This window comes from Pempheris klunzingeri, chromosome 16 (genome assembly GCF_042242105.1).
Source record: "Pempheris klunzingeri isolate RE-2024b chromosome 16, fPemKlu1.hap1, whole genome shotgun sequence".
NCBI classification, from domain to species: domain Eukaryota; kingdom Metazoa; phylum Chordata; class Actinopteri; order Acropomatiformes; family Pempheridae; genus Pempheris; species Pempheris klunzingeri.
In genome coordinates, this window is record NC_092027.1 from 11,503,721 (window position 1) to 11,527,192 (window position 23,472).

A 23,472-nucleotide genomic window follows, 5' to 3' on the forward strand; every position below is an offset into this window, starting at 1 on the left:
CTTCTGTAATTTAAATTGGATCACACCTTTGATGCACTCCTAATCTAACTGTGTTCACAGACTGTATATAGATAAAGGTTTTGTATAAACGTCTGTGTGAGCTCAAGTTGTGTGCAAGAGAGTACATGTGAGAAAATGATTTGTTGTGTGAGTGAGTTCACAAGAGGGAGAGGCTCAGAGGGTGGGGCGCATTTGTGGATGTTAGGCAACATAGAACAGCTGACAGTACTGCTTTGTACACACACACAGACACGCACACATTAACTCACCGCACAATAAGACTACTGCTCTGCCATTGAGCGCTTCCCACTTCCTCCTCCTCTCTACTCGTCTCCTCCCTCTATCCGCATATAGTATAGTACTACATGCTCTAGTTGACAGCTCATGCCGAGCCAGCACATTCCACATTATTACTACTTCAGATGTTTGTGGCCCAGAAGCATGCCGATTGGCTGAGCTGCCTCCGACACTGGGGCTATTTAGGACCAATGAACAGCCTGCTCTGGGGAGCGAGGAGACAGACAGTAAATTCAAAGGGAACTCCCTCTGCTGGGTAACACAGAGAACCGCTGGGTTTGTCTATGTTTGCAGACACATCTGTCTGCAGATGGAATGTAATCTAATATTCACTTCACAGTGGAGGGTACAGTTTGTCCTAATATTTGCTCATGCCTCCAATAGCTCTGTTATATTTATCACTGTGGTCATATTTTACAGTGCTACCTCCCCTGGCTCCACCTATCTTCTCCCCCCTTCTACTCAGACTCTTTACTGCTCAATTTTTGCCTTTATATGAATGTATCCCCATGAAGTGGAGCTGCAGATCCATCCTCCCCTTTTTCCACTCATTGTTTCTCACTATCTAGTATGTCTGTCACTCACAGAGTGGACCTTGGCTTTGCTGCCATGCACTCATGTCGGAGTTAAAATAAAAACACCATGTGAATTAGACTTCGCCTCACAAAATGACACGCTGGATTTCATCAGCGATGCACAAATAATGTACAACGACTTCAGACACACGCAGACGTGAAAACAACTGGTCCAAGCACAAAGACCTGTTGTTTGCGCTCCGCAGTAGGCCATTCAGCCCTGTGTAGTCTTGGAGAGTATCCAAAGGCCTTGAATGAAGATCTGTGAGGTACAGAGGGTGTAGCATCCCTCTGTAAAAAAAAAAAAAAAAAAAAACTTGTGAAATGTCAGTGGATTGAGTCAGATGGAAAGTCCAGTTGTGACAGAGTTGTAAAAGGTGAGTCACAGTGAGTGTGGTTGTGAAGGCCTGGAAAACCTTCACTCAGTTCACTTTCAGTTTAAATCAGACGAAGCAGAAGTCAGACTTGATTTAACTTAATACTGACACCTAAAAATTATTTTTCCAGTTTCACTTACTTTCTTTTGATCCCTGCAGGTTAATCCACTGAAGTTTTCTGGAACTCACCTGGTCTTTGCTCCCTGGTATTACAGGTTGAGGAAGCTATTTTAATGTAGTTAGTAAAGATGATGTGAGGGAAAGGCTCCAGCACTACATCCTAACAAAACACCCCTGCTGTCCTCATTTGATAGTCTCTAAGTCTCTAAATCTGATAATACACTCACACTGACCATTTAGGCTATACTGTTAATTAGTCAGTTTTTTTTTTTTTTTTACAAATCCACTTATCTAATTATTAAGTACTGCTATTACAATTGATATTTTTATATTAACAGTGGGTCAATTTAATGTTAGAGGTGCCCCACCGAAAATTATCACCTGACTTTGCAGTTCCTCTCAGCTCTACGTGTGTTTCAGCATATTTAATTGTTTTGTTCATTGTGTCTTATGTCCAGAAACTTGACTGTGTTATTTCTCTGTCAGCCCTCCCATCGGTGTGATTTCCAGACATAGGCAACTACATTCAGCAAAACGCTCTGATAAACCCACTCCCAGACAAAGTTGAAAATAGCATGTGAACTTAGTGGAGCATTTAGCAGCTACAGAGCCAGTTTATTCTCTCAGGGACAAGTTCACCATATGAACACTGTATCAGTGTAGGGTGATGATATCATTGTTGGGTTTGCAGCCTGTTTCTGAAAATGGTAAGCAAACTAGTCTTCCAGTTTCTCTTTCTGAATGACGAATACATCCTGCCATCACCTGCTGGTATGGAGAGTATCTCCTCTCACACAGGCACAGAACACACTGACTAGTTGGCCGTTGGCTGTGGCCTTTGAAACAAGGTCACGTGCAACTTTTTGGACCAGAGACAGGCAACGCGAGGCAACAGACTTCGGCCTCCCTTGTCGCTGGTATGTCTGTTTGGTGTGTCTGGGACTTTATGAAGCTTAAAAAGAAAAGTTTTAAGCTCATATTTCCAGCCCGAAACTTTACTGTTTTGGTTCATGCTCACCACACTCAAAGCGCCATTTTCGCTCACATCTGTTTCCAGTAAAAAATCCCTAACAACCCACTGTACGCCATCTGCTCACTACCAAACATCAGACAGACACATTTGGTGAATAGCACTGCGCAGCTAAAGAGCCAAACATTTCCTTCAGGAGTTGCTGCATCAACCTTATAAGGTGATGTCAGTGTGTTATTAACAGCTTGTTTCTGCTGCCCTCGAGTGGCCAGATCATTAGTTAATGCAGCTTTAATTTTCATTAAACGCCTCAGAGCCGACATAGTGCCAGTGCCAGTGCCCCATTCTGATGGAGTTGTCATAAAGCTGTGTATTATGCTGTTCAAAAGCATTGTCCTCAAGTTTCTGTCTTTGTCCATCAGTGAAGGAAACTTGAGCTCTGTGTGTTTAGATAGGTTTGTATGAGTCTGTTTGTCTTTGGTGTGCGTGTCCATGTTATTGTGTGTATGCGACCGAGAGCAAACAGAGAAAGCTGAGCTGTGCGGGGCATCTCTTGTATAATAACTGAGAGCTTTAGTGAGGCTGGATGAATTTTAATAGAGTTCTGCGGGGTATTCCATTGCCTCTGGTCCCACGGCTCAAAGATCAGAGAGAATTTTCAAGCATGGTGTCCCTCAGCCTCTCACACTCACTCCCTCTCATTCTTTTTCTCTCTTCCTCCCTTTTTCCCTCCACTTCTCTTCCCCATTTTGCACTCTCCCTCTTTTCTCATTTTGAACACCCTTTTTCAATCCTTTCCTTCCTCTTGGGCTTTTGTCTCTCTCTTAATCCCCTTCTGTGTCTCACATTTTCTGTTGCTTTCTCTCCACTCCGTCTCCCTGTGAAATTTGTATTAGAGCCACTCGAGGCGTAATTATTGCTAAGCCTCTCTCAGTTCCCTGGCACAGAGAACAACTCATGACTCTCAGCACAAAAACTTGCTTCTGAAGGACAAAATGCTGTGATGAACTTTTAAAATCAGGCACAATGGCTGACAAAATGTTTGGATAGTTGTTTTTTTTTTTCCCATGCACAGATATTATACGACAGAAAGCTAATTTTCTCACTGCCTCCAGGCCATTTAAGGAGTTTAGTACTTTTTTCCTCATATCTAAGTTCTACAAGCTCGAAATTTATGGAAGATGTTACACATTTATAATTCAGACACTGCATTTACATACGATCCACCACTCCTCATTGCCATCAGACTGCACATGTGGGTGATCCTTAAAAGTTTGGAAGGAATTGGAAAAAAGGGGAGACGAAAGATATGTACTGACTGAGACAGCAAGGTAAATCCCAGCTGCCATGACAGCTAGCATTGGAGCATAAACAGCTCAAGAGAACAAAATTAGTCCTGAATGGTGGCCGTGATTTGTGTCTTTTGTGTGCATGTTGGAATGAGAAAGTTGGCAAGAGACTGGTGATGATTACTAATTCATAAGGATTAATGGTTGCTATTTAAAAACCCACCATTCTGAGGAGAGCCACACGAACGTTGTGTCTTCCTACTGGGACCGCAAGACAAAATATGCCCCCGGCTAATCTTACATGAGCACGACTCATAAAAATTCAACTCCACAGCACTTTGCCAGTGGAAATCAAAGAAATGGGTGTAACTGAAGTTATGCATTCGTTCATGTTGCCTAAATAAAATGTCTCTGAGAAACACAACCTCCTTGTCACATGAGCAACCTTGTTAATTACTTTGTTACCTTTAATCAACACAACAAAAAGTTTAGCAACATGTTACCAACAGTGGTAACCATACTGTACATTTATGTTCATAGTGCAAATATTTATTTATTATCATTACAATATATATTTATTTACTAGTGCTTATTTTTCTACTGTTGCTTATTTTATTTCTTTTTCTCTCTATTACTGCTTATCTTGCCCCTGCCTCTGTTGCTGCTGTAATATGTGAATTTCCCCCTATGGGGGATCAATAAAGTCTGTCTAATCTAATCTAATCTAATCTAATCTCATACAAAACAGCATGTTAAATCAGTTTTACCAGTATAACAATATATCTAGAGGCAGTAAATCAAAGGTCAGGACTTGCCGTAGATTTGCTGTAGGGAGCCGTAACGCATGCATGATTCTGATTTCTTAATAAATCATAACTAAGGATGTTGTTTGTTTACTTTGATGTTGCTTATTTAGTCATAAATATTTCATGTTCCAGAGAAATACAGATTTGATGGTTTAAAAGTTGAAAAGCATCACAAGCTAGAGCATAAAATCAGCTGTTCTAAATGTACAAAAGCATGCACACAATCATGAAGTGTAAGCCATCGCAGGCCAAACCCCACAACTCCTGAGTGGCATGACACTAATAAAGCAAAGTATTGACATTAGTAAAGCATCGTAAACAAGCTGCATCAGTCTTTGTCCAAGTGAATTACCTTGCATGACCTGTGGCCTAACAATTTCTCAGACACCGATAGTTTTGCTCCAGCAGCGAATTTGCAGATGTCAGCAACCCGAAGGTGGCTGCAGATGTCACAGAGGAAAGCAAATGCTATCCGCGGATTTAAAAAAGGAGGTCTGTCAGCAGCATGCGTATACAACAGGTTCACATCATTAGCTGCTCAAGGTTCATGTTTCAAGAGATATACCTGACAAGACACTCAGCAATAAGAACTGCGAACAGGCAAACAGGCAGGTGGAAGGACAGGAAGGCAGGTACTGCAGAAATACATTTTTAATGCAAGTCAGCAAGTGTTTCTATGAGTTATAATAAATGTCGTAAAACACAGGATGTGCTTTTTACGATTCCATAAAGATTATGTGCAAAACATCTTTGAAAATAATGCCAACATCCAGTTTATTTCCATCTACTCTATCTGGGCCAGAAGGTGTATTTATCTGCGTTGTCTAATGTCGCCCCCATGTGGTAATACGTGTTGTAGCAGCTGTGAGGACAGGTGAGGAAGACCTCTGTAGACCTCTGTGTTTGACATCTATATGGAATTCTGTTTTCAGTGCAATTTGGAGGCGTACAAAGAAGACATGATGGCATCCTGGTAGTAGAGTTTGGCTTTTGACTTGTCATAGCTAGTCCGTACTTGAGTTTAAAGATGCCTTCAGGTTAAAAGCCAAATATTGGGGTGCACACCATGCGCCTGCTGTACCAGAGCGCGTAATGTCCTTTACAGGTCTTTAAGCAAAGACTAATCCCTTTAATCCTGTGTTCCTATAGCACAGTAGCTCTAACACCCACATTCTTAGGCAAGAAACAAAGAAAATTGATTTTTTTGTATTTTGTGTGTATTCTGAAAAGACAGTCAGTTATGTTCACTTTTTTGTTAAATCAGCTATTTTTACTGTCAGCTATTTGAACTCTAAAACTTAAGCCTTACCTTTGTCCCACAGGCCTTCCATTATAACCGTTTTTAGGTTTTAAATTCAGGACTCGTTCCTCTTTAACGCTGCCTCGTGTTCTTGTAAGGTCCACTCTACATCCAAACATCATCTCTGTGAACAGCTGCAGCCATTTGCTTACCCCTTAAGAGCTGTACAGAACAAAGCTGTTAGAAACATGTTCCCTCCCTTAATGATGAATACACCCCCACACTCCCTTTAGGCCAATCAAGAACACAAATTAAATTTTCACTTAAGGGAGAGGATGAAAGTCATTAAATGAGAATCTAAATTAAGTTTCTATGGAATCTTGTATTTAGTCTTCTACAGCAAGTATCATTTTAGAAATGCTAGATCAACAGCTGGGCGTTCCATTTAGGTTGCAGCACAATTTACCTTAGAAAGTTTTACTAAAATATTTGAATTTGTTTTTATTTAAAAAAGTAAAGACATTGATGTTTCAGACCGTGAATCAAATGTGATTGCAGCATCACACTGTGGATTTAAATAGACTTTAGCGGACTGCTAAACCAACATTATAGTGAATAAATAATTCAGAATCTTTAATACCAGAAGAGTTTTACATTGTGCATAATTGAAAATCTGACATGAGCAGTGGCATTCAACGATGCAGATCAGACAATCAGTGGTTCTTTGATGCAAAACAGTTGCCCTGAGTCACAAGAATGACAAGTCTGAAGAGAGAAAATATGAGCGGGGGTTTAGCGAACATGATTTCTTGTGTTTGAACCCGATACAACGAGAATTAAAGTTATTCTTATATTTCACTGTGGCAGAAACATAGCAAAGCAATACTTCTTCAACAAAATATCTATATGCACAAAGAATGGATACAAATAAGCCTGGCATTATGTTTCTTCAGTCGGAGTGCTTAAGAAAAAAAGAGATCATTCGCACTCCAAACATCTGATTCACTATTATTACCTTAAAGAAACAGTGCATACGAGACAATGCTGCACAGTCTAAAACCTAATAATGTTTAATCCTGTGTTAAAGCCCCCGTGTGTAGAATTTATGATGTGATTAAAGTATGCGTCAAATTATTCTGATGGAATAAGTTTCTGTTTGCAGAAAGATTAGATAATCACTGTGGAAACAGGAGTCCTGTGTCTTTTCTACCACAGTTAGAGGTTTTAAAATAACACACAGGTTTTAAGCTTGTTAACACATGTTAAGATTCACATGTGAGGTAAAATCCTGGCTTATCCTTGAAATATTGGACAGCACCCTTTTCACCTTAACACACTTCGCAATTATCAAAAATCGGAATACTTTAAGAGCAGCATTTCTGGTCCTGGGGACCCACCGCCCTGCACTGGTTCTGTTGCGTTCCTGCTCCAACACACCTGATTCAAAAGAAATGGTTCGTCATCAAGCTCCCAAGGACCAGGGGCGAGAAACACATCTTTTTGTTGATTCAGTGATAAAACAGGTGTAAAGCTGAATTCGTTTCATTACAGCATACCAGGAATAAATCTGTATGCATCCCATTTTAAAGTGCAGTTTGAGTCCTTGTTTGATCCAGTGACAAAATGGGCAGATGTGTTGCTTTTCCTCCATTGCTAATTCATGTGTGACTGATGTAAACACTCAGCTCACATGCGCCTGTAGCAGTTTGTCTCTACCCCGCCAAGTATACAAGAGTCTGCCGTTGAAGGAGAGACTATCTGCCCCCCCTGCGCTGGACAACAATGGTCCCCGCCACAATGTCATACACAGTCCTGTTGTGCTGGAAGAAGAGGAGAGTGATGAAGACCGGAAAGAGGAAGGCAATGGAGAAGTTCTTATTGAGTGCTCGCACTGTAGAGCTGTGAAAGTTAGGACAAAAAGAGACAAAAACAAAAGCATAGACTTAGTCTGAGCATTCCCACACAGACACTCTGCAGGTTTGTGTTTTAGACACCACGGTAGATTCAAACTTGGACATTTTCAGGGCAAATCAGGGCCTACCAAGATACTTAATGCTTTGTTCCTTCCCAATCAAAACACAACTTGTCCAGTATGGGATCACTTACGCTGAGAGGGACACATTAGATGCTGGGACTACAAGGACTCTGTTGGGACGGACCAGAGTGGATGTATCACATGTCACCACTCGCAGGCCGAGCAGGAACTTTCCTGGTGTGGCACCACCAGCGCCCCAAATACAGATTATCTGATTGGACAAGAAGTACAAAACTTACACAGTTTATCAAGGAAGGTAATGTATTTTGGCTGATGTTAGATGTATATTTTTAGCCCCATGGGCTTCTGATCGTTCTGATAAAATGTTAAGGGCAGCCTCTGTCCTGGACTGTTGGGTTTTTATATTTGTTATATCCTTTGTTTTTGCACTACTTCTGTCACTGACACTTTGTTTCTGCACCTTTTCTGTCTCCTCTGTTGTTGTATCTAGTTAATGTCCCCAATGTGTGATAAATAAAGTCTCTCTAATCTTATCTTATAACTTGTTGATGATGATGTCACACGAAGGAGTAATATGGCAAGAAATTAATTTTCAAGTTTCTGCAAACAAGGTCAAAAGCTGAGAAGGAGGGAAACATGCCAGATGGCATCAGTCTGAGAGGTGCCTGAATGTCCCAGTGCTGCTTCCCACCAGGGAAAAGAAGCCACTGATGCACAAGTCGAACAAGAGACGCAATGCATGACTTCATCTCAGGCAACTATGAATACAATGTTGCATCACTGTCCTCTGTGGGAAATAGTGTTGTGTTGTGTTGTAGAAGGACTGCACCTGACTCTTCTCATTAGACAAGAACAGGTGACAATGAGGCAGCTCATATTTAATATGAATGGGCAAAATGGAGAATGTTGAATCTTTTCTTTTGAATGTATATACAAATGGTGTGTTGAGCGGCATTAGATTAAGAAGACATTGGTAGCAACATACCAACATTCATCAACTATCAAGTACTGTGATCTGCCATTTTGCTTTCTAAATTAACACTACAAAGCTACAGCTAAGTTTGATTTTTAACCAGCTTAAAATGACCATGCATTTTAAGCTAATAACACTCCACAGTTTGACATACATAGCTAAAATTTTGCATCTTACCTCTGTATCACCTGCAAAAATCAACTCACCTCATAGATGCACACTAGCACCCTGTAGACCAGAGCTACGGCCATCATCTTCTGTAGGTCCTCCATGGACGTGTTGTCATCGATCTCCTCCACAATGAAGTGGGTAATAAATTTGGCAATGTCCCTTTAAAGAGGAGACACAATATGCCAGTGTGAGAGCAGATCTGGGGAATATTGAAACATCTCAGCACTAAAGCAACGTTGCAAACTCAATTTTCAAACTCAAACTCATTTAGCATGCAAATTCTGTATTTTGCATAACTGACCCACAGTTTTTCTTCCTATTATCAGGTTTACTGACAGGCAGAACTATGGTTTGTTTGAACTGTTTATGGCCCAGTTTAGATTCTGTTTTTGGTCTCTCCATTTGTTTATCCTTTTAGTTCAATAACTGAATGCTGTTTAATAGTCTCACTCACTTCATACCGCTCAGATGCATGATCCACAGCACGATGGTGGCCTTCACACAGAACAAAATGAAGAAGTCCACTGTCTCGGCGAGGAACCTCTGGAGAGGAGAGGGGATGGTGTACTCCCTCCCTGAGTGAAGCAGACGGAAAAACAAGTTCACTGAGAATTCAAATGAGACCCATTCCTGCACTGACACACTCTAATAAATGACTGACTACCTACTGTGGGTCTGCTGAAACCTGGCACAGGTTAACAGAGCACTGGAGGGACTCTGAGCACATAAGCTTGTTTTCCACAGTAGCACTAACTTAAGCCTGTTCCTCATCAGACTCGTGACCCAGCTTATACAAAATAAGAGCTGGAGGCTGAACAATAGGCTGCATATGGGTTGATAGGTGTTTTAAATGAGACAGTCCACTGACTACTACCTCAGCTCACTGTCAAACTGAGACATACCTGCCTGGGCTGGATTCCCAGTCTGCTGCCGCCGGGCATCACCAGCTGAGCTCTGGCCGGTCTGGACACCACCCGGAGGAGGAGAGGATGCTGGGAAACTGAATGGATAATGGTGGTTGTACCAGTAACTCGTGTCAAAAGCCTGCTGCTCACCGCCGAAGGTGGAGGCATGTGTGGCCGGTGTCTGAGCGCTCGTCCCCGGCGGAGGGAGCCTGCACGGCGGAGGGAAGGGGAGAGCAGACAGAGCCGCCCAGCTCTGCCAGCTAGCGTAGCCCCAGTAATACTGCCACATCCACTGCTGCAGCCGACCGCAGTATATCGTCGTTGCTGAGGCGTGAGGCCGCTTTTGGTCCCCGTCCAGGCCGTCAAGGAGGCTGTCACTCGTCGTAGTGGCGACCATGTCTGACCCACTTCACAGTCTTCCCTAATTAGGCAGGAAAATCTCTTTAGGCGCCTTTGAAGATTTCCTTTGCTGCGTTCACTTGCTCTCAGCAGGCTACAACCACAGCGCCGGGTGCATATGTTTGTAAAAACAGGGATATCCGGGAAAGCTCAATGTCAGGCGTTTCTCTCCAGATGGGTGTCATTGTGTAATATTTCAGAAATTGAGATTAGTTATTAATGTGTAAATTACAATTACAATGTCTATCTAATCTGTGCAGCGAATATCGACGAATTACCATCATGGTGCGTAAATGGCTAACAACAGCCCCCCTCCTGTCATTAATGGTATGATCCAGTTAAAGGAGCATCTTGTGTAATTTCCTCATGTTCAGTAACAGCTCACAGTAACAGGCACAACAAACAGTCAGCCTCTCTTAGCAGCTTCTAATGACAAGAAGCTGATATTTTTTAGACAAAACAATCTCTCTCTCTCTCTCTCTCCCTCTCTCTCTCTCTCTCTCTCTCTCTCTCTCTCTCTCTCTCTCTCTCTCTCTCTCTACTGTTTGGGTTTGCTTTAAAGAAATCTGAGCATTTGTATAGGTTTTTACGGCCCTCTTAATGTTAGTCCAAAATGTATATCAAACTATGCTGTGCATGTCGACTCAATTCACTGTGAGAGCATGTCTGTTGTCAGATTTAATTTATAGCATGTCTAACCTTCAAATGCTTTATTTGCATCATTGTGAGAAGTATGAGTAAAGAAGAGAAATATATCAATATGTCAGGGATTGAACAGGTTCAGTCAGATGAAGGAGAGCTTTATCTTGACAAAATAAATAAAAATGCCTGTTATTACAAGTTTAGCTTATACAGTCACTAACACCAACCTGTTCGTGTAATTAGGGGCTGAGTAACCTTCTTTTTTAAGTTGAAGTGAATGACTGCACTCAATCTCATGTTTTTGTGTGTGTAAATGTAACTATAACACAGCATAACGATAAATGTCCTTCCTTGTTGTCCACACTCAAAGAACACAACCTTTCATTGCACCACAAGAGAGCAGCAGAGGCCAGACGATACAAACTAATGGCACATCAAACACAACCATCAGAATAACCGTTGCTATTTCTAGGAATGATGTTTTTATATCATAAACTATGTCATACAGTGGTGAAGCATCATGTACACACATGTGAAAACATTTTTTCTTGCTGCATTTTTATTGTGTCTTGTTAGTCTTTGGTCAGGCAAATGCAGTTTTTTGACCATTTACATCCCAGCGGTGGGAGGTGTGTTTCAGCTTGCAGTCACATTTATGGGTCACAAACATCTGAGCTCAGTGACAAATCAGTGGTCCGCCACAGAGGCCAACGGGGTCAAAAACTGTAAAAGCTGCTGCTGAAACGGCTTTGATTCAAAAGACCTGCTAGCCAGTCAGCTGATGAAAAGCTATGTATTGCTTTCTCTCTCTCTCTCTCTCTCTCGCTCTCTCTCTGTCACACACACACACTGTCTCTCTTTTCCTTAATGTCCCTCTTTCCATATGACCCCAGTCTGCAGGAGTTGCTCCCTCATGTCTCACACGCTCCCCTTCATTCCACCTCTTCTCTTACTTCTTGTTGTCTTTTTAAAACTTTTTTTTATCTTTCACCGTTTCTCTCGTTTTACCCCCCCTCTCTGACCACTAAAGGGGTGAGGGGGTGGGGGTGTATTTGCTGACTGGGCTGGCCTGGCTCTGTGGGTTAGGTGTTAGGTCTGCCAGTTTTAAATGATTGTGCCTGGCCCAGTGAATGGAGCCAGTGAGGCGGACGCCAATCCGACCCCAATGAGCGTTATCCCTGTCGACAGAGGCCATACGATGACTGTGCCCAAAAGTAATCAGGCCCAAATAAAAGCTGCGTCTGGCAAACGCTGACCCCCATAGAACCCAACAACCTGGTGGGATTAATGCTGTGGAGGTGTGTGTGTGTGTGTGTGTGTGTATGTTTGGGAGAGCGACTGTGTATCCTGGGAGAGGGGTGAGAGAATAGGCGAGTTTGGGTGAGCTACTTATTGTACTAGTGGTGGGTGGTCATTGTATCACCTAGATGTAGAAAGTAGGTAGTGAAGTAAGTGAGTTCATTCACTCAAGTACTGCAGCATATCTTTAAAGTAACAGTTTTATAGTGGTAATCATTTAACAGTCTTAAAAAGTGAATTTTATTGTTCAGCCTACATATTTCTTGTTACCCTCTGAGCTGGCCATTGTTACAACGCAGTAAAATACATGTTAGCAATTATAGCAAGTTAAAGCAATATTACGCAACTATCATAAGCCAAAACACCATCAGATTTTTTTTCAAATATTGAGCATGCTGCCACATCAACTGACCTCACAGTGTGTACCATATTGACTGAAATCATAACTAATCTAATCTACCTTTACTCTTCTGAGTCAGTACAGGTTAGCTGTTAGCAGTGGCATTGCTCTGAGTGAAGGGGTGTTTTGTTGAAACATTAAACAGGATGTGTTTGTCCTAAAGGGTCACTTTTGCACTTCACTGTAGCTCGAGCATCAAACAAGAGGGTCTTTTTGGCCGCTCAAGTGTCCGTTTGGTCGGCACAAGTCATGTGGGAGCCCAGTTTACTGTGGTGGAGCCCTAATGACACACGACAACCTCCTATTTATCATCTGTAGTGGTTCAGACATTTGCATGCTTAATTTTTTCCTTTTTATCACAAGGCAAACATTTCTTTCTACCATGGCTGTGCTCTAATTGCTTTGCTGATGCTTGCACATGCATTATGTGTGCATAGAGTATGTATTGAAAACATGCCCCTTCATTCAATCTATTGAATTTTTGCACCTGCAAGAACATCCATTCACTTCACTGAGTGTTTAACAGACTGGAGGGTGAAGGACGCTGAACTAGACAGGTCCACACAGTTTATACAGTCCTTGTGGAAACGGTTGCTGTGTCTATTCATGATGCTCCCAGACATACACTAAGGGAACAAGGTCACCAAATAATTGCTCAGAAAGCCAATTCTCAATTTTCTGCTTATTTGGTCTTAATAAGTGTTTTTTTCCAACATCTAGAGTTTATATGTTTATATGCTTTCTCCTGTGTTGAGTCCTTGAGTGAAAAAATGTTTTGCTGTTAATAAAGGCTACAAGAGATGAGCACAGGTATGTGTTGGCCTTCTCTCTCTGTGGGGTATTTAAGATGCAAAAGGGATGTTAGCAGACATGAACTCACTGACTGTAAGGGGCTTAAATTAAGTAACGTATCTTTTGTAAAATGAATAGTTCTGCATCTTTAAAAAGCTTTGTTAAATCTGAGGGTCAGTACCACCCTCACGTTTGCACGCTGAATATGTGGCTATGGCCAGCAAGCAGGTAGCTAAGCTTAGAATAAAGACTTGAAATTGAGGGAAACAGCCTGGTAAGGTCACAGTAAGGGGAGTTTTAGAGGTAGTTGTTTCCCCTTGTTTCCAGTCTTTATGCTAAGCTAAACAAACTGGCTCCTGACTGTAACCTTATATTGAATGGACACACATGGGAGGGGTGTCAGTCTTCTCATCTAACTCTCTGCAAGAAAGCAATGCACATATTTATACTTATACTTCAATGTTGAAAATCAATAGCAAATTATATTACATTTATTTAGCTGATGCTTTTATCCAAAGCAACTTAACATATTTAATATTCTTTTTATTGTCTTAATGGGACAAGGTGTCGTCTGAACAGATGCATTTTCAATCTTTGACAGAAGATATGAAGGATTTCTGCGGTCCTGATGTCAGCGGGAAGCTCGTTCCACCATTGTGGAGCCAGGACAGCAAAAAGTCAGGATTTTGTTTAGCTGCAGCTGGGCCCCCCTTGTAGTGTGGGGGTAGCAGAAGGCAGGGATGTATGGTTTGACTATGACCTGGATGGAGGACGGGCCTGAGCCATTCGCACCGTGGTAGGCAAGTACCAGTGACTTGAATCGGATCTGACTGCAGTGTGCAGAGGAGCGATGTAGTGTGGAAGAACTTGGGTGTAGTTAAAGATCAGTCGGGCTGCTGCATCCTTGATGAGCTGCGTGGGCCGGAGGGGTAAAGACAACACAGTCAAGTGTTTGGGAAAAAAATGGCAGAAGGGAGTCAGCTCTGTAATTCTGTCAAGCAAATCAGAGTCAACAACCTGAAAACTTAATAGAAAGAAAATCTCTTTCTCCCAAGGAAAGAGTTTTTTAATTTTCAGTTTTAATCAGGCCTAAATTGTTTTGACTTCCATCATACAACTACAGCAGTGCACATTTGTCTCTTAGCAAGCTTACTGTCAGTGCTGAGTATTTATAGTGGATAAAATGAGTGACTCCTACAGATATGTGGAATGTAGCCAGTTTACACAAAGCTTCCACAGATAACAGCATATCACAAGTCTTAGCCAACAGTGATTAGCAACTCCCTACAAAAAGGAGTGACTCTATGATCTTTAAATTCATCACTCAGTGTTTGTCACAGAGCCCGGTGGGAAATATTCCACTCTCATTCATGGGAGAATTTAAGATTTAGGTTACTGCAGACTTGGCTTAATTCTACACTCATGGGGTTTTGGAACTGGTACGTTTCCTTGTACAGCCACTCACTGCTTTAGGCTCATGGCACACACAAAGGTCAGAGCACGCTGCTCAGTCAGAATGTGTCCAGTGGGTCGCAGGTTAAAGAAATGAACAAAGCATACGTCAATCGCTCAGAGAATTTAGGGAAAGGGGTCACTCACATCCTGTTTTGAGAGAGGGAGGGGGGATCTATCATGTGATTTATGTATAAATTCCTGAGACTGTTTATGTGATGGTGTAAATCCATCAACAGGATAGAACACACTATAATGAGAACGACAGGGCATATTCGGGAAGATTGTAGCTTTGGAATTTCATGTTTCATGTACTTTTTTTTACAGCCTTAATCAGCATTAATCTCTTTAAGTCATTGATTTCATGCAGAGATCAAAGGGTCGCTCTTTTGCTGTGATTTGCGCTGGTATACCTCTCAAATGAGCTCCTTTCATCAAATTAACAGGGTTGTAATAATAAATACTGCTTTGTGCAGTTGACGCACAGAAAATATGTGACTTGAGCGAAGTACTGAGACAAAAAAAGGACTTAATTTGCTGAGACAGCAGAGGGAAGTCCTTGCTACTTTTGGCCCAGACAAGAGAAAAATCCCTCTGAGATTCTGTTGCTTTGTCTTATATGTGTAACAGTGAGAACCAATTAAGTGAATTATGTCTGCATCCCTGGAGCCCTGACAGGAACACCCAAGGGGGAGACTGAGAGTGCTGCTGCTCTCCCACCAGCTCTTTCCTTCGAGCAAATTCCCGTCATCTCCCTCCTCGCCTCTTTATCCACCACCTAATTCTCTTCATTTCCTGCACCTTTAATGTACGGGTGTATGCTCACCTTTCCCCTGCTGTTGGCACACTATAGTGAGGAGGTGAGAGGTTCTTTAGCTCTGTTCATTCTGTTGTTGTTTTTATGATCTTATTCATGATTTTATTATATTTATTGTTTTTATTTTCTTTTACTCCTGTAAAGCACTTTATAACTTTGTTCTGTGAAAAGTGCTATACTAAATAAACTTTACTTACTTACTTTTACTTTACTTCTCTTCTTAATCATCCCACACCTCCAGACCAGCTATTAATGTTCTTCACAAAATATGTACACATGTTAAAATTCACTCCTCTACTATAATCTATCTTCATGGTTATCTATGCTTACATACTTTGAGGTTCAACTTTTATAAAAAAAAACAAATAGCTTGTTATCATATTTTTTACATGTATCTTTACGTGAGTCCACCATGCCTGAACGAAAACAACCAGTCAGAACCAGGATGCAATGTCAATGCAATCAGTGTGCCGCAGAGGGAGGGGGGGGGGGGCATGGAAGTTGTTCTTGTACTTTCAAATTCTGAGGCAAAATCCTTTCTCTTCTCAGTGATACCAACTGCTGCGCTGCTGTGATCGTTTTGATTACATTAGCAATAGATTGACTGTGTAATGTGAGGTGTCACTCATAGTACATACTACATAACATTATCACTTTATTTTAGCATCTTTCAGCCCATTGTTTCAGTTTCATAACTCACAACTTAACTGTTTGTTTCACTGATGGACAAAGCACACAACTCCATTTATAGATACAACTCGTCAAGTCCAATATAATCTCTGATACAAGTTGTTCAGTCAAATGTCAGCACATTGTTGATGTTGTTGCCACAATGCATTTACAGAACCTAATGGCTCTGAGAGCGAATGCACTGATGTGCTGCTAGAACCTGTAGGACAGCATTTCATTTTATTTCGTCTTGTCGTTTAACATTTTCATTTTATGTTCTTCAGGCGTATTTGTATCATTCGATTGTATCATTTGATTTGTATGTGCAGATACTGTTTATGAAGTGCAATTTCAGACACCCACAGCTGATGATGGAGGTAGAAAATGAGTGAGTCATCTTGCTTCCTTGTCATATCTGTTGAGTCGTGGAGTAAAAGTCACAAGTTTAAAAAAAAGTTACTCAACAAATGTATATAAGTACAACAACTCCAAATGAATGCTGCTTCATGTCTGCTGTATGTGGAAATACGCAGCTGTTAACATGTTCACTACATCGACTTTATAAGGTGATGAAATGTTGTGTCAGTTTGTGAGATATAATGAGAATCATGACAGTTGATTCATTTGTGACATTTTGATATCTACTTTGTCCGAATCTGTCTGAATGTCACCTCCATCTTCGCCATCACCATCTCTTTATTTCACTGCATTGGTGTCGGCATCTCGACTTTGAGTCACACGCTCCGCTCTTCCTTCTGCTTTTTCCCCCCCCATCGAAAGTGCCTGACAAGACAAAGAGCAAACAAAGGAGTTGACCCACAGAAGGTGCTTGTTTGTTTAACGTGCAGCTGTGCATCGCAGGGAAGGCAGCTGAGTTCTTTCCCAGTGAGTTTCACACGGGCGTCGACTCAAACAGCTGTAAACCCGTAGACCTCAGATTTATGGTTATATAGTTATGCTAATTAAATAAAGACAGTCCTGCTCTACAAATACATTAGCAAAGAGCTTTGGCTCTACCATACACTAACGAACCATAACTATCCATCCATTGTCACCTTTGCAATAGACACAACAAACCTATAAAAAGAACATTTTGTGGTGGTTTAATGAATCTCACCTGAAGGGCTCAGAGGGGTTTGCTGTTTGGGTTTATGCCACTGAAAGGACTGTTTACAAGCCACTTGAAGAAAGGTCAGCCAGTGACTGATAGCTTCCGTTTTCCTCCTGCCTATCACAGGCTGTGGTTATCTCTCCAGTGCATTGTGGGGAAGTGCCTGTTGCTTTTCAGCACGTCTCAGTGTCCATCGGGCCAGCTTTTTTCCTTGGGCTATTGTTTTTTTAATAAAGATTTCCTATGCCAAGTCCAAGCCGTCTGTGCTCAGTCGGTGACAAAATCAATTACTTAATATATATATATAGCAGTTTGACAGTTTTTGTTTTTCTATTTTGATGACATAATTGGTGTTAAATATGAGCTTCCCAAAGAAAGACCTACTTTGCTCTTTTTGTTTGATCACTTTTAAACTTTCTACAGCGTTGTTGAATTCTGAATAAATCTATCAAGAGCCGACAACATCACCAGCTACACTGAACACAAAGGGATTCATTTAGAAGTTCAGAAGCATAAAGTATGAGCTTCAATCACTCATGTTTCAACACTGTCTGCCTCTAGCTCCAGTTGAATGACTTGAAAAAAAAAAGTAAACCACTGGACCCAGGGCAGACAAACAGCATAGTTTGACCTTTAAAATATCAACTCCATTCAGCCATACCACCTGCAATAGAAGGTCATTGTGTATGTGTGTGTGTAATAGCATAGGAACCACAGAGAAGCTTTACTTTTCCATCACTTTATCCACATCAGTCTGCTGTATTGTCTGGCATAAGAAGACAAGTGGTTCCTCCGACAGGACAGTCGCTGTCTTCTTCCACTCCTGAGCTCCCCAGTGTGGCTCTTCAGTGGGTCATGGAACGATTTGCAAGGGTAAGGTGTAATTTGTTTGTTTTTCATGTGTTGATTTCAATGCCCACAACAATTTCAAGTAGCTTTACATTTCATATTTTGCATAAGAAATGTAGTTATTTGATCTGCAGCGCCTTCTCGGCTGAGTATGTAAAAAAAGTAACAGTTTAGAGTTTGACGTTTGCGCTTCCTTTAAAACTCTTCCCGCTGTGGCTATAAACTATGAGCTGCTCTGCATGTCTCTTTCTTTCTTTCTGAGGGTTGAACACAAAGAATGCTTCATGTGAACAAGCAGAGACCATTTATGTGTGTATTTTATGGCCATCTGGTTAAACACAGACAAATACTGTATATATCCAAGCAGATATCCACAAGCACACACACACACACACACACCGATTTCAAAGATCACCCCACTGCTCACTCCCCCTTCCCCATCATCCCCTCCAGATTACAGATCACATGTCCTGTCACACAGCAGTCATAGGAGGAGGAGTGGATAAGCCCAACACCGTGAAGACTTGCGGCGGATTCAGAGCAGAAAATATCAACACTTCATGACTTTTATTGTATGGCAAGACATTTTGTTATCTGTTTTTTGAACAGAAATGCACAAGCACAGAAAATAGACAAAAGAACAGGCAGGTAAACATGCTTGTATATCCATAAAAGCCATGGCACCGAGTCGGGGTTGTAGTGCTCTCCGGGGGAAACCATTGTGTTGGATGTGATTTGTATAGCCTCACTTTAAAGATTTCCACCATCCTTCCTCTGAGCTTTACAATCACTCACAGGGGGTCTCGCTCTAAGCTTTGCTTTCACAGGAACTCCTGGGACGACTTGAAAAACAGAGATTCTTTGTGGCGTCCTCAAAGGCAAAAAAATGTATTTCCTCATATACAGTGCAGAGGCCTTCAGAAGTTGCATTTCGAGCTGGTTGTGCTGCCCTTCTACCAAAAGTGAGACTAATTGGAAAACACCACTGTTATTAAGAATGTTACTTGTGGTACATTAGGGGAATTCTCAATGCATCAATCAACCATCTCAGTTTATTTAATTGTATATGAGGAATTCATGCAAAGGTTTAAAAAAAAAAAAATGACATGAAAATGTGCAATATTAGCTGACTTCAGCTGAGCCTCTGACCTTTGACCTCTCTGTGTGGGAGTTCGAAAGGAAAAAAGAATTTTTACCTGGTCTGTCCCGCTTACAATTGACTTCAATTTAATAGAAGCAAGTATGTATAAATTACTGTGTATATCTAAAGAGTGTAAATGGCTGATTCTGCCATTGAGATGCAAACCTAAGCACTAATTGCTGCTGTTTTGTGATAGGTAAAAAAAAATGTGAGTAATTGGTCATTTAAAAGTTTTGGACTTAAATCCAGAGCTCTGTCATGCACTCCCTGATCCTAAACAGCGCCCCTTCCTGGAATCCCAGGCACGTCTCTCTGCGTGTTTTGGGGAGATAATAGAACAGCCTGCTTCTGTGCGACCAGACAGGGCACAGGTTGCATAACATTCAGAGACATATTGCTGAAATCAGAGTTCACTCAGAAGTGTAACTGGATTCGAGGCTCAGTGGATGGAAAGCTTGTTACATGGCAACCAGCCTCCCCTACAGCTTCGTGGGGCCTCAGCTGACATATTTCTGCCCAGCTGTTTGGTTGCCCTTGGAGACTGATCTGGGGTCAGCATAGGTGCAATAGGTCCTGTGGAGAGGATTGAGGTAAAATGATGTGTGTTGAGTGTTTAAGTGAATGTGGAGGCATACACTTCACAGCAACCCTCCTGCAGTCTGTGGGACGTATGTAGGTGGGGGTCTCAAGGTCGTCCCCACCCTGTAGCGGAAACCCAAGTCGAAAAACACAACGAGTGGGAGAGGGATTTGTGTAGTCATCTGTTTTTTTTTCTTCGATATCCCTGAAACCAAACTGGTTCAGACTCAACATCAAGCCACAATGAGAAAGCTGACTTCAAGCTGTTGTGAAGCTGAAGTCCCAAACAGTTTTTGTGTGTGTGTCATCATTTTAACGTATTCAGTTACAGTGTTAACATTTTTACATAGAGTCTGTGGCTGAAAAATGGGGTTTGTTTTAGGATTTTAAAGTGTAACTTGACAAGTAATAAGAGTAACAAGCGTAAAACCTGCCCAGACAGTTAAAGTTTATGGCGGGAAAATGACTGCAAAAATATAAATTCTAGCTGTTCTGTCAGGTAACTTTATGATTCTGGCTTTTTGTCTTGAATTTTAAAACACCCGATCTTCCTCTGCACATCTCTTTAATTCACATATTACGTTTGAATTACAAAGTTGTTTCACAATGCAAGGAAATAACCTCTAATTTGCCAAAATTGCCATAAAATGTCATCAGATGTGGAAACACTTTGGCCCTGAGTTTGTTCCTAACTTTCCTTGTCTGTATTTCCTGTGATCCTTTTCTCACAGATTTTGATTGTTGTGACTGAAAATCTACAGCCGGAGACACAATGGTCAACATATCATTTTCACTCAGCGTGGGCCAGCTCATCATCCACCTGCATCCCTGAAGTAAAGACTGAGTGAGTGACTGCATTCATCATGTGTCTGGCCTTGGAAGTATTTTCTCATCAAGCCATAGCAAATAAATGAACAAAAGAAAAAATGTATTGACTGAAATGATGGAAGGTCTGCTCAGATTTGAATACTGGAGCTCTTTTTTAATGCATTTTGGTACCGCAACGTTAAAGAAAGTAAAATTAAGTCGCATTAAGAGCCACATGTCACATGTTGCATGAGAATTACAGGTCAGACATCGCGAATCTTTAGCCCCGTTGAACATGAAAGATGTTCGTGTTTGACAGAGTTTAAATTAAGGACAAGCAGAGGAAGGGTGTCAACGCCACAGCTCAAGTGGAGCTTTCCAGATGTTATGCGAAGGATGTGAGTTCATTCTTCTAAAGTCCAAGACAATCTCTCTTAACACAAAACAAACCCCAGAGTCAACAAGATACCACACACACACACACAACACACACAGCGCACACACACACTTGAACATATGGCAAACAGCGTGCGATGAGGTGGAAAATCAGCAGTTTACCTGATGTGAGCAACGTATGACAGACTGTCAGCAGGATAAGCTACATACTGTATTTTATTGTACATGATTGATGATGAACTGTGACAAATTTCACAGCTCCACTTCACCCTGCTGCCACCTTGTTTTCCACTGTCCTTCTCTGCCAGTCAACTCTCAGCAGGCTTCTCACTATCGTGCTCCTTCCTGAACAGTTTCCTAATTTGCTGTCTGAGTCCACTCTGCTGATGTAAAGCTGGCCTCCCCCATCTCTGATCATGTGCCCTTTCCTCCCCAGTGGAACATCCCCGTTCTATCCTGTTTGGCCTTGGACTAGCAGAGTATTATTTCAGATGTTATGAGGGAATCGCTGCCTCATGCACACTGTTATTGTTTAGGGTTGCATGTTCTTTATTCTGTCCGGCTCCCACCTATTCAAATATTGAAGCTGCAGCACCGTCACTGGGAGCTACTCGCAGAAAGTGACAGACACTTTGTTAAATTGTTTTGAAGTTTCCAGCTCCAGTTTCCAAATTCCATTTTAGATCATTAAGAGGCACCGCAGACCATCAAGTCAAGATGTCTGAGATAAAACAGGGAGGTGGGGATCTGCCTCGTTCCCTGCAGTTATCCAAACAAAGTGACTGGGGATGCCTGTGGATCACAAGCACTGCACCTGTAAGTCAATCCATACCAGATGTGATCTTTTCTCTGTGGTTGTGAGAAAATGGTCATTTTTTATACTGTGCATTAAAAATACATAGCATCTTGAACACAGTGGACAAACACCCTAAGATTAGATAAAAGCAAGGGGTCTTCAGATGGTTTGTAGAGCATTCACGGCATATATGAAAGCTGTATGGTTTACAAACAGTACTAACCACCATGTTTTTATCATTTTAGCTACAGGTATTGAAGCTAATGCCATCATACTGGTGAAAACTAACACTAAAAGTCTCTGCAAGATGATTCATGGTCCACTAAACATTAGATGCCAAGTTCATTCAGTACACAGGACTTTATAGATAGCAGCTTTTCTATATTTTGAACTGCAATTTTTTTGACATATTTAAGGAAAGATATCCTGTGGGCACGATATCCTAAAATGATGTCAGCAGTTAGATTTTGACACAAAGATATCGTACTTTTAGTGGTAGAAAAACTAGTTTGTGAATTTGGGTCTTCAGGGGCCTCTAGAGAGCTTTGACGCCTGGAGCAGTTGCCAGCTCTGCACAGTTAGTAATGCAGCCATCATTTCAACGTCAAGTTGCTTCTCGTTTGCAATGGATTGGAACGGGTTGAGTGTATAACGGAAGTTTTTCCTCCTTCAATTGATTCAGTGAAATGTCTGTGAGGCATTAAAAACATAGCCCACTAATACAACTCTACACTGGTGACCTTTGCTTGCCGTCCACTGTGATATTCTCATCCACTTGGCATCTCGCCAAAAGTTCAAATACTGTACGTCCTCGACTCCTGCCAGTGCCATTGTCCAGGCGGAGGGGAACAAGAGCGTCGGCCCATAATTCCACCTGTTTCAGCTGTTTTGGCCATTAGGTCCAATCAGTGCTATCGTCTCCCTTTCCTGTCATGGGAAAGTGGCCCGCTGCCTCTGGAACAATCCCCCCCCCTCCAACACACAGAGGAACATGCAAACACTTGACCAGCGGCCAAAGGGCGGGGACATCTGTGGGGACGTCATGTTATGCTTGTAGTTTCTCCATGTACGTACAGCTGCTGCATGAGCCAGAGGGGGAAATGTTCGACCTCCCAAAAAGGAAGAGGGGACACATTTCCTCACTGACCTCCCTGCATGATGCTCTCAATACTTCTGCAGAGTTCAAATTCCTGACAGACTCCCTGCCAACATACATCGTACATCATCAGGATGGCTGGCGGCTTACTTCTTGACCTTTAAATAGGGAACACGTTTAGATCTTTTTGTCTTCTGCCCAAAATAAGGAAGCATGAAAGACTACACTTGCCAAAGTAGCTGGAAAAAAGTGACTGCATGTGGAATAATTACAGTAATATTCACCAAGCATGGGAATAAACCATTAAAGTCAGGAAATCAGCTTGTCAGATTAGGTGGTATGTTCCCACTGGAGAGCTTTTTCTTTGTGCAGCATTCCTCGGCATGCCCTAAGGACGGGAAGGCTTTCAAGAATGTCATAATTAAATGCCATGATTGAACACCATTCAAATAAACAGAAGATAAACTACTGGCAACTACGATAATCCAATAAACTCTCAGAGACGCCA

General features: G+C 41.7%; 1 protein-coding gene across 1 annotated transcript; it reads right to left on the reverse strand.

Annotated features, from left to right (window-relative positions):
* Positions 1-6,898: 6,898 nt before the first annotated feature.
* fam8a1a (family with sequence similarity 8 member A1a) lies at positions 6,899-10,125 on the reverse strand. Its single transcript, XM_070846926.1, has 5 exons — positions 9,717-10,125; positions 9,269-9,389; positions 8,850-8,973; positions 7,781-7,920; positions 6,899-7,573 (listed from the first exon to the last, which is right to left on the reverse strand). Exons 1-5 carry the CDS (start codon positions 10,114-10,116, stop codon positions 7,429-7,431), a joined length of 930 nt encoding a protein of 309 aa, XP_070703027.1. The 5' UTR covers positions 10,117-10,125; the 3' UTR covers positions 6,899-7,428.
* Between the last annotated feature and the right edge of the window lie 13,347 nt (positions 10,126-23,472).